The 12,123-nt window shown below is 39.1% G+C and overlaps 1 protein-coding gene across 1 annotated transcript in view; it reads left to right on the plus strand.

Moving 5' to 3' along the window:
* Window positions 1-52: 52 nt before the first annotated feature.
* The window catches only part of CEP112 (centrosomal protein 112), a 131,795-nt gene continuing 119,724 nt past the window's right edge, over window positions 53-12,123 (plus strand). The window contains exons 1-6 of the mRNA XM_072351644.1: window positions 53-188; window positions 994-1,114; window positions 1,381-1,571; window positions 1,870-2,036; window positions 6,522-6,618; window positions 7,088-7,162. Of these exons, the coding sequence (XP_072207745.1) occupies window positions 1,015-1,114; window positions 1,381-1,571; window positions 1,870-2,036; window positions 6,522-6,618; window positions 7,088-7,162 (630 nt within the window). The 5' untranslated portion in view covers window positions 53-188; window positions 994-1,014. The remainder of the gene's footprint in view (window positions 189-993; window positions 1,115-1,380; window positions 1,572-1,869; window positions 2,037-6,521; window positions 6,619-7,087; window positions 7,163-12,123) is intronic.

The raw sequence follows: 12,123 nt of genomic DNA on the forward strand, positions 1-12,123 counted from the left end.
CCCGCGGAAACGGAAGCTCCGGGCCGTGCTGTCAGCGGAGGCCGCCGGGAGCGGGGGTGGGGTCGGTTTGAACCGTTGGCCGCTCGGCCGGGCCTTTCCCGGCTTGAGGGGAGCGGGAGCCCCCAGCCCGGCCCGGCCCGGCCTGCGCGAGGTCCCGTCAGAGCGCGGCCTGCACCGCGGCCTGCGAGGTACGGGCGGCGCGGCGGCGGGAGGGCCGCCCGGGGGGTGGGTGGGTGCTGGGGTGGATGATGGGGTGGGTGATGGGTGGGTGCTGCTGGCGGCAGCGAATGGGAAATCCCGCCGGGAGCGCGGTTAGGGAGCGGTAATCCCTACAGATGGCCGCGGGGCAGCGCGCACACAGCCGGGTGCTGCTTCAGCGCAGCGCTCGTGAACGCGCGGTGGAAAGAGAGCGAGGATAACGGGCTGTTACCTACCGGGCTATCCGAGCGGGCCTCGGCGGGCGCTGCGTGCTCCGTGCGGGGCGTGCACGGACTTGGGGCACGGGGAGAGCTGTGTCCTGAGCCGCGCGTTGCGCCCGAGGCGTGGCCGGGACCCCGGCGGTGCTGTGTGGGGACGGAGCTGCCCTCCGCCTGCAGTGCTGTGTCTGTGAACGTCCTGCTGCTTTGAAGCTTCCTTGGTGCTTTTTTGCCTGGTTCTTTGATTTAAAATAATAATAATAAACTTTAATTATAGTGGGGGAAACTGTTACAAACGCAGCTATTGCACAAAACCGTGTAGGTCCTGTTTTATACAAGTTGTGTGTAATTGAATGCCTTTTCGCGTGGCTGGCAGTTTCAAATCTAAGCAAGCATGTCCTCGTCAAAAACTTAATTAAACGTTTGTATTTCCACGTATTTCTGTATGAATTCAATGAAATAGTTAGTCTTATTTGTCATCTGGTCTCAAAGCACGCCATGGTTTGGCCTCGGACGACTAGAGCTGGATGTAGGGTGGTGTTTAACCTTGTCCATTTCAATGCGGATGATGGTACAGGTTGCTGCGTTGTCTTTCAAAATGAATGGTGAAGAGGAAACGTGGAAAGAGCTGGATGCTGAATTCGATCGTTGCGTTGTGGATATGAAGCCTCACATACTAAAACTGCAGCATAGGTCAGGTAAATACGGTAAAACTTGTGCGTGGAGAAGCACTAATAGCAATATTCTACCTTACTGCTTATTATTAGGTGTTTGTGTATTGCCTTCCCAACCAAACTAGTTGCTTGATGTCTGATGTTGCAAGGCGTTGTTTTGTGGAGGTTTTGTATAGCTTAGTTGCTTTCTAGGTCCCTGTTGCTATTGCTTGTGTGGACTGGTGTCTTGCTGATACACGTTGGGTTTTCCCTGATGGTATGAGTGGTTATACGTGTGCCTATCTTTTCAGAACGCCAAAGGTGTGCACTGTGGGTTAAAAAACTATGTGAGCCCTCAGGAGCGGGTACAGGAATAGCAGGAAGGAAGAATCGGAACTCATATGCGAAACTATTGCTCCACATGCTGAAACGGGGAGTGCTGGAAGAACCTTTTACACATGAACCAGAACCAGGAATGCTGAAAACATTACCTTCATACATGGTGAGCGTAACTTCATTGCTTACGTTTATTCTGCAAGTCCTAGATTTGGCGTAAACATGAAGAACAGTTGGAATGAATTGAGTGGTGGTGTGTGTGGCCAATGCTGACTTTTATGTTATATGTCTTGTAGTTGATGTTGGAAATATCTTTCCATGTACAAAATCCTTTATGAGAGACTTGTTTCCTCTTCTGAATTCAGAATACACAGGTATTTGTGTAAGAAATTATATGAATAGCATAAAGAATGTCTTCGTGTAAATATGTTCCAGTGTTGATTTTGCCTTTATTTTAATTACAGTTAATTTATTTTGATGAACCAAATTCAACAAGAATTCAGAGTAGTAGCCCAGACTATTTACCTGACTGGGTGATGGGAGAGTTAGGAGAAGGTGAATCCAGGCATGAGGAATTGTGGACTTTATCTTCTAAAGAAGAATCATCTTCAGCAACAGCACTTACGTATGAGTAAGACTTTTGTGTTTGCTTTGTTTGATATTTGATTCACGTGTAGTGTACGTTTGATCTGGTATGTTTTAATTTGTATATGTGGATTTATTACACTTCCTTGTGGACTCATCTCAGATACTGTTTGTATTTTATGTATAGAAACATCACAAATAGCTTTCAACTGGATCACTGTTCTACTTTTCTGTTATCTCATTCCTCCACTATGTCTGCTTCCCTTATTCCTGTAAGTCTTCTTCCAAGTCTCCGGGTTCTCTCCTTTTTCCCTTCCCTTTACAAACATCTAAAAGGTTTTGCTTATGCTGCCTGCTACAAACACATAGGCTTTGGCAACCAGCGCTCTATGCCTGAATGCTGCTTGTTTACGCTGAGGGTACCAAAGTTTCAGCATAGATTGTTTGCAGATGCACATCAGAATTTGGAGTATCTGTAGCTGCATCTTGTTTTTGCAATCCACTGTGGACTTGCAGGTAACAGCAAGCTTAAACTGCACGTTTATTGCCTATTATTTGGATATAGAGCTCTTCCTTTCCCATCTGATTTACAAAGCAGCTAATGGGATGAAATATCTCAGGTTATGAAGTCTTGGTTTCCTGTTGGCTTTTTGATGCGTATGCTTACAAACAGTGTAAGTCATAATCATTAGCTATTAATTTTTTAGGCACGCTGATATTCGTGCTGTCTTTCGAATTCCTTCTATTGCAATGCCAAGTCTTGAATTTTTAATGGCTCATCTGTGATACAGGCGCTCTTTCAGGTCGTGGGACTTTTATACTGAGTATCCTGAAACTTTTCCTCCAATGTATCCCTTAACGGTGTGCAACTGTAACAAATCATTTTAAAAGCTGCTCTTAGAAGTGATCCATCACGTGTTTCCAAGCGCTACATTGTTAATACTAAGGGGTCTTGTGGAACATCCCTGTAGCTCATAGGTGGTTTGGGTGAGAAAAAAAGGCGTAAATCACTGAGGTAGCCAGCTGAAGAACCATTGGGAAGAGCTGTCTAAATATTAAAGCGATAAGGCTTAGCCTTATGGAAACATGGAATATGTTGTGCTTCTGACTTGCTCTTTGAGACCTTAACTAAATGTGTGCAGCAGAAATGCGGAGTCATGGCCTGTGATGGAGTGATGGTGGGATGCCACCCTGCTATTACTGATGTATTTTCCATCACATTATAGTGTTACCGGTGTGTTAGTCAGTATTGTGGTGTGTTGATACAGTGGCCCAGACCTGAGCAGATTGGCTTGGTTGCTGGGAACAGTATGGTCATCTGAATGCCTCGTGGTGTCTCCTTCCATTGTGTTCTTTGCCATATTTTTTTTTTCTCAGTTCTCTACCTGGAATATAGTAGTACCTGGAATACTGGAAATCTGACCTCCTTTCCCATTCCATACCTTAACGCAAGATTTAGTTTTGAGAAGTTCCCTGAGACGTGTTTGGGACAGTGAAGTTTTATTTTGCTTTTTCTTTTTGATCTTGTGGAACTCCAGCTCTATCTATGTTGATTCCCATGGGTCTGGTAAGCTCTCTGGAGACACTTGTTGCCTATTGTGTTGTGCTCAGCGAAGCAAGTAAATGTGGAAGAGGTTATTGATTCAATGAGTTCTGGAAGTGGAATCTGCTCTGCTAAAGCAACTTATATGCAGCTGCATTCTCAGTATAAGGAAATTGGTCAGTTAGCAATTAGCAATTTTGATACCTCTGTATATTACGTGAATTTCTTATAGCAGTGAAAAACTGTTTAACATGTGACTAACAGAAGAGGAAATACTGAGTGGGATTGTCTCGGCTATGGTGTTTCTTGGAGATGGTTTGTTTAATACCAGTTTATGAGTGTCTTTTTTAAGATGTTAGCTATAACTGATATAAAGGTCAAGTTTTTCTTTGTATTTGCGGTTTAGAGCATGCTGTCATTGCAAGTAAAGGCATGGAAACTTCCGAACTCTGCAGCTCTTAAAGAGAGCCAGCAGATGGCGGTCACGTCACGTTGCATTTCTATCTGCTCGAGGATGTGTGTCAGGAGAGCTGCATCCATAGGCACGCGACATAGTTAATATGATGGAAATGTTGTATTCCAACCATGACTTAATTCTTACAGATAGACTAAAGCATTTTCTCAAGGCAAAACAGATATGGCTGTGCTCATGAGTAATCTTTTTTTGATGTTTGTTTATTCAAGATCCTCTCTTCTAAAAGAAGCAGACAAGTGGAGAAGTTTTGTTGTCATTTTTCACCTTGTGAGATGCGTGTTGCTGTGTAGGAAGGTTTTGGCTTTTCCATATCAGAAGCTGTTTATATGGCTAAATAAAAATTAGGCAAATTTTACATGGAAACTAGAATGTGAGATCAAACAAGCTGGTGCTAAAATGTGTGTCTTCACTAAAAAGTATTCTTTCAAGTTTCGGAATAACGTGTGGTTTGGACAAACATCTGACCTTCCTGGCTCTGTAGGAAAATTCTATTGTATGTTTATAGCATGACAGATGATGCCTGAGAAACAGTTACAGATAATATGTGGCTGATGCTGTACCAGGAAGAACCAGTGAGTTGCCTTTGCTTTCCCCCTAGTAGGAAATTTACAGATCTCCTTTATTAGCAGCAAATTGCTTCCTTCTTTCATGCTAGTTCATGGTTGTGGTTGAAGCAGGAGTCATGGGGCTGGTGTCAGGGCTGACAGTTCTGCACCTGCCTGCTGTGGGAGGAGAAAAAGCAATTCTTAAATAACTTCCTGTGATTGCTGGAGCCTGACTTGATAGCAGGAGGATAGAAAAGGGAGTGAACTGAGCATTGTGTGTTTGAAATGAGTGAAGATGCAGACCATCCTTAGTTTTTGCATGGTCTGTTTGTAGAGTCAAGTGAAGTGGCTTCCTTTTCAGAACAGCAGATAAAGAACTGAGTCTATAATTAGGCTTTCTTTAATACTTTTTTCCTGTTCACAATTATTACAGGCAACTTGTTTGTTGGTTTAAATATTTAATAGCCCGTAATCTCACAATAATAGGAGCGTAAATTCTGTTCTTTCTTTTATTAAACAAGTTGAACTTCATTTAGTTGTTAGATAACCTGAATGTTGTTCAGAAAATCCACTGATAAAAGCCCAGGCTTACTGGTAGGTAAAGATCTGTCTCCTTTCATTGGAAGGAATTTTGTGTAAAATGAAGTCTTGGTAAGATATGAATAGTTTGGAATGTTGGAAACAGTCGATGCATTATTATCCTGCTTCTGTTGTTTTAACCTCTAAGACTTCTCTTATCTAAACTCATCTAATGTACTGCTTTGTAGTAGTTGTTTTGCATCAATGTATGCTGTTGATATTGATTGTTGCTAGAAGGGAAGGTATGCTTCCAGTTGTTGTATTTCACCATTTCCTGCTGTTTTGATGAAAGCTGGGGTGCTGTGCTTATTGAAAAGTTAGTCTGTGCACGTCTTCCTAGAAGTGACTCGTTTATATGTTACATACAACAGTTGTCTTTTCCTTCATGAGCACTTAATTCATCTCAGCGTCTTTTGGCATAACTTACAGTTTAATTTTCTGCCAGATGGAAAGAATGAAGGGTATTTTAATGGTCTGACTTGATTTTAATACTGCAGAGCTAGTCATAGGAAGGTGGATTTACTAACAGGAGTTTTTAATTAGTTTAATGCGTGTGGATTTGACACTGGAGGATATACTGGAAGATGTCTTGCTACTGTTTTGGATCTTTTGCTGTATCAATCTAGCTAATAACCTCATTTTCTTTCTTTATTTTGTTCCATGCTGCTGTTCTTTTCTTTCACTGTTTTGTAATTGAGAAAGGTTTGTTGTCCAGGTTTGTGAGTGAAATCTGTGTTCGTGTGACTTCTATTTTTTAATTCACCTTTTGTTCATATAATTCATACCAAAATCTTTAAAAATATATAAATCCTTGTCCTCTTCTTTTTCACTACTGGACAGAATGTTTGCCTTCTGTGCTTTCCATACCATACCTTGTGTATTTACTGCTACAGAACTGAAGTAGCTACTATAGTCTTTGATTTATCTCTTAGACATGTTGACTCCTCCTTGGCCTTTCAAGTCACAGCTTTTATATTGAGCTGTGTGTGTAGTTCTTGCCCTTGTCCTCAGGTTTGTGTGTTATGTAAAGATATACCTTGACATAACACAACATCTTTGGTACTTCCTGAACCAGTCTTCCCTATGGGTAGCCAACCAGCATCATCATTCCGTTTCCTTCTCAGAGTTGTCAGTCTTCATCCTATTGTCTGATACTTTATATGCTATGATATAAACATGACGTTAGTTCTCACTTGAATGTACTCTTTAAGACTTTTATTCTCCTTTTTAAAGTGCCCTTAATAATAAAAAAAATCCTTTTTTGTTACACTATTTTTGACCTTTATATCTTGACAATAATCTTTTAAAAAGATATTAGTTGAAGACTAAAATCCGTTGTGTGACACAAGTTGTTTAATTCTTTCTGCTTACTCTTTTTTGTAATAATAGAGAGAGATTCAAGTGTGATGGGAAGCCAACACCGAGATCGCGGTCTACGAGTCCTCTTCTCCGGGCTGATGAAGGTGAACTTGCAGCACCTCTGTCTGTAAGATGCTTCTCCTTTTCGTAATAAAACTTACAGTAGTTTCAATGAATTGTTTTTATATATCCCCGTGGAGCTGTTGTTTCTAATAGCGTGAGTCATGATCCCTGTGTACAGATGCAGATATTAAGGAGTGACACAAAGGGCTAAAATCAAAACCTGCCCTCTGCAAGTATATGGGAAATTAACTTCTTATAGGATGTTCTCGAATCATCCTAAAGGTTGACCTATGTTTAGTGTAGTGCGCTTAATGTCTACTGCACTGTTATCCCCAGGCTTGGAAATTTCTGTGACATCATCTTCTAGTACAGCATGCTGCTGGTAACAAAGCCATTTAGATAAAAGCTATCACAGGTACCATGACACAGTTAGGAAGAGCTTTGTAGGTGTTGCCAAATATAACAAAGAGTTTTTTTAAACATGATGTCTCTGTCAACTCTTCTGATATTTTGTTTGACTTCTCGTGTTCCAGGACCATCATAATAAGAAAAGTATTTCTTTGGATGACAGTGACCTTGATGCACGTCTCAGCAGCTGGAATCTTGGGGTAATAAAAACCACCACAGCAGTGCAGTACTTACTTATGGCCTTGAAATGAAAACTCCTTAATCATGTAGCATACATCTTTGAGATCAGTCAACAGAATTTTATGCAAGGATCAGTCTTTTAGAAATAATGTGGTAAAGCTTGGAAAGGCAAATATGATTACATGTTGTCCTAAAAGGAAATGTTCAAATGTCTTATTTTTAAGCAATAATAATTTTATTGTCTTTAATATAATTATTCGTAAGAAAAAAACTATCTGCTGGTCAAAACCAAGGATCTTATTCCAGTAGAAATGCATACTATTTCTAGAGAACTTGATAACATTACTTTGAATTTATGGTAATATAAAGAAGAGTTTGTTGATGTATTATTAATAGGTGACCAGATAATCCTAATTCTTTACACTACTGTCAGCCCAGAGCAATATGACAGAATTTTAAAGTCTTGGTTGTAACACTCAGTGTTTTGCATGAATGGTTGAGTTCTCTTCAGAAGAAACATAAATGATAAGACAGAGTGTTAACTCTTTTTGTGTCCTCCTCAGTGTTTCTCCTGCTGTTTTGGTGAATTTTAGCATTCTAAATGTAAATTGCATGCTTGCTTTTTTTTCTGAGAGAGAAGAAAGTCTTGACCTTGAGGCAGTTCAGGAGCTGCCTGACTGCTTTCTCCAAACTGAGGGTGTAGATTAATGAAAAGATTAGTCTAGGGGTTTGTTGTTGCTCCTCAGAGCTCTCTCCATTTTATAGGGTAATATAAGATTGATTTGTAGCAGTCCTCAGTTTAAAGAAGAATGTATCCTTCAGGAATTATTTTTGTTTTAATGTGAGGAGAGCTGATTTTCAAAAGCTTTTCAAGAGTAGTTAACTTCAGTTTGTGAAATTACTCTTCAGGTGACTGAAACAAATGTACCAACAGTCACTTGCAGATTTTGAGCATTTGGGTTACATAAATACCTGGATTATATGATTATTACAATACCGTGTGAGCTCTTAAAGCTGCTCTAAGGGGGTACTTGCTTCTGGCCTCTAACAAATTGTTTCATTTGAGGCCGACAAAGAATCCCTGATATCACACACTTTGTTATCAGTGTTAATCTTCTTTCTTTCTTTCTCATCTCTTTAGTTCTACTTTTTTGTCTTTTTCTAATTGAAATTTCACGTTGCAATCATATTGGGTTAATAATAGAGGGTTATTAAACTATGATAATCCCCCACTGATATAGGAAGTCTCTTGGATAACAAACAGGCTACAGTGGCTCACAAATTAGTTGTTTTATTACCATCAGCGAGAAGAGACTTGAAGCAGTTGCTAGTGAGAGAATTTGATCAGATGGTAGGACTTGTTGGGGGTTACCACAAAAAGGATTTGAGGTCGTAAGAGAGGCCTCTAAGTGGTTGGAGTTGAACAGTGTATCCCTGCTATGGATCACGGCCTCCAGAGGATATTTAAAGTAACCTTATCTTTTCTGCACCAAGCAGAGTCCAAAGCTGAACAGGCTATATTTTGGGTATATTTGTTACTATTGGTAATGACCTTTTCTACACAAGAAGTCAGACTCTCACATCACTTTGCTTGCTGGTGTTTGTTGCTTCTCACGAGTAACAAAAGATTATTATTTTTTTGTTTGCCTTGCAGCATTTCTGATGATCTCTATCAAACATTTCATTGTTCAAGTTCTTTATATTCCAGGGACGATTGGTTAAATGTCTAAAAAAGTTTTGATTGTGATAAGTTTGCTTTTCATACCCAGAATGCTAATATTAACTAATTTTAAATACAATATAAAAATGTGTTTTTCTTAGCCCTTATTGACTCTTATCTAAACTGATGTGGGACTGTGCTTTATGAAGTGTTAATGCCTTGAAGTTACATTTGCAATGTAGAAAAGAAAAAATCCTTTTGTATTATTGTTTGAAGGGAGAGTCTCAGAGCTGGGAGTTTAGACAAATTCAAGTAATCTTTGGCTATTTTGTTACTTTGAACTCTTTGTCAGTGTTTGGATGTTTCAGAATATATTTAAGGATTCCTCAACTATCTTTTATATTCTATTAACAGCTGTCAATAAGCTTCTGAGTTTTGTTGGAAATTCAGTATGCATCATGAATGGGACATCCCCACATTACCTTTAGTTATGTTCAAGAAGCAAATATTGTAAAATATATGTGGTGTCAGGGACAGAAGCTGGTTGGGTATGGCAGTTACTTGCCTTAGAAACTTCTATTTTTCTTCTAAACTTTTAGGTTGCAGATAAACACAATTTTTGTATATAAAATTTAATTCATGTCTAGGAGTAAGAATGAATTAAACCCTTGTGTATTCTTATCGGACCAACCTGTTTTTCTTTTCCTGATGCTTCTGGTACCCTGGGGAAATAGCAGAGGGGTTTTTAATCAGAGAGAATGTCAATTTTCCTTATTGAAATTCAGCCAGGACAGGAGTTAACTCTTCAGCTTTTCTAGAAGTGGTGTGAGTTCTTCAGCCCATAGCACTTGGGCACTCAGATCTTGTCCGGAAGAATCTATCCTGGGAAATGTTATGGCATAATGAAGGTTTAAGAGTTCCAAGGTCAAAGGAATTCTGTGGCTATTGGCCTGAAATACATTCTCCTTGCTTGGAGGAATTCTATATAACACAGGGTTAAAGCAGATGCAAACAGAATTCTTGGATGGCTGCAGCAGCAGTGCATGATATGTTTTGTGTACTTGGCTCTTGCCTGCCTGTGCCTTTCCAGTCTAGTTCAGCTCATCCACTTCTTTACAAACCATTTTATTATCTTTTGTTTGGTTTCTTAGTCTTTCTGCTTACTATAAACATATCTACCGTATATGTTATAGTGTTGGAGGGCAGCAACACTGTAAAAACTTTCCCACAGTGAACTCCAAATGGTGTTGTGACTTCAAAAAATAAATTCTACTTCCATGCTGACAAACAACCTTCATGCACTTTTATGTCCTTCCACTAAGACTGCAGAAGCAGCATTAAAGTGAACTTCCCTACAAATTATGATGTTAGATAAGAATGTCCTTACTCAAATTTCCTGAAGCTACTCAGCAGTTATTTCTGTAGAGAACATGCTGGCTGGGTTTGTTAGATTAAAGTAAGAACTTAGGGCAAGGTTCAGTTTAGTTGTTTACCATTTCAAAATCTTAATGTTCTTAACTCTTTCATGTGTGTTTTTCCGTCCTTGTTTTGAAAACAGTCACATTTTGTCTTTGAAGAAGCTTACGGGGGGAATGTACAACAGACCTGCTGTTCCAAATGTTTTTTTTCCTGCACATTAATATGTACAACATGCCTTCTGATTTGTTACTGAGCAGTCAGAAGATGCCATCGTGTATTAGTAAAGATAAATATACCTTGATAAGCATCTTCTGAAGGACAAAATGTGACTTGGGAAGAGGTAGAATGAAGCCATAACATTACCATCCTTGTAATGATGTTTACAGTATCAAAAAGAGCAGAAGCTTTGGTATAAGAATGACAGAAGGTCTGTGTGCTGCTCTCAGCCTGAGGACGTCCTGTGGCAGGATGTAGTGTTCCTGCTTATTCTTTGTGCACTGTCATTGCTTTTGTGAGAAACCATCTTAGCTCAGCTTACTTTTCCTATCAATGCCTCACTCATTGCTTTCATTGCTAGCTTTTAAGTTGTATGCTTTAAAAATACATTATCTTGGCTGCTGTGTGCAATAGCAACTGGAAATATTGGGGTTAAAAATTATGGCTTGTTTATGTCAAACTCTGTTTTAGATTCTGTGTTGGTTTTTTTTATGCTGAATTTCTTCCTTTATCTTTCTCAATTTATGGGGGGAAAAAAAATGTTAACAGAAATAGTCTACTTTATGGAAAGTATTTTTTCCCTCATAATGGGGATCGGATTATGTATAGCCCTCCCAAAACCAAGATTTACTGGTTTATGGGGACTGAAGAACTGGAAGGTGACAGTGCCAGTCCTCACAAACTGAAAAATGGTTTCTTGTCTGGCTGCCCAATAGAACAGAAGAAACAAAAGTCTTCTCTACAAAGAGATTCAAAATGTCATTTTTTATGAAGAAGTGGTATTTACAAATTAGAGTTCAATTCTAGTTCAAATAAAGATGTCTTTCATGATGACATTTATTTGGTTCGTACTCTTAAAAAAGCATGATGTGATTTACTGTTCTTCTCATGGCAGTCCTTCAGTTTCATACATATGTATTTTGGTTTGTCTTTGACCTTTTGCTTATTATTTTTAAATTTGCATGTTTCTCATAAATACAAGCTTTTTTTTTCTTTTTGGGGCATTCTTTATTGTGATATTCCCTCTTTAATGTGGTATAATTTTGAGAACAAGAAGTTTTGCAGAAGGCCAGCATGAAAAGAATGAATGTTGAGACATTAAATGTTTACAGATCAGTTTAAGTGGATATAATCCACAACAAGTAACAAAGTGGGAACATTTAACTTCAAAGCACATATGGCTGCTGTTACAAAATCAAAAAATGCAAGACTTGGGCCATGCAAAGTATTGGAGACACATTTTCCTTCTCCCTTATAATCAAGCAAGATACACCTTAGCAAACAACTTCATGCTCAGATGAAGTATTTGAATTAATTATAAATTTTAGCAATTTTTTTAAGCTTAAAAAAAGAAAGTGCTTTTTTCAGTATGTGCAGGGGGGATTCCTTTACTCATTAGCATCTACCCGTGTTTTTCTTTGCTGTGCCAATCACTGTGGCATATTTTTAAAGCCAAAACCATAAACCTTTATATGTGTTTAGTAAACTCATTGGGCGAGGGAAACAGGTTACTTAATAAATTACATACCATTAAAAATATTGGATGTTCATTGGAACTGAATGCATGTGTAAAAAAATACTAATATTTTCAAGTACTCCTGGGTGAAATATGACAACTTTAACAGCATATAGAAATCCTACGTAACCTTTTAGGAAAGGAAATGAATAACGCTGTATCGAATCAGA

This window comes from Excalfactoria chinensis, chromosome 17 (assembly GCF_039878825.1).
Source record: "Excalfactoria chinensis isolate bCotChi1 chromosome 17, bCotChi1.hap2, whole genome shotgun sequence".
Lineage (NCBI taxonomy): Eukaryota > Metazoa > Chordata > Aves > Galliformes > Phasianidae > Excalfactoria > Excalfactoria chinensis.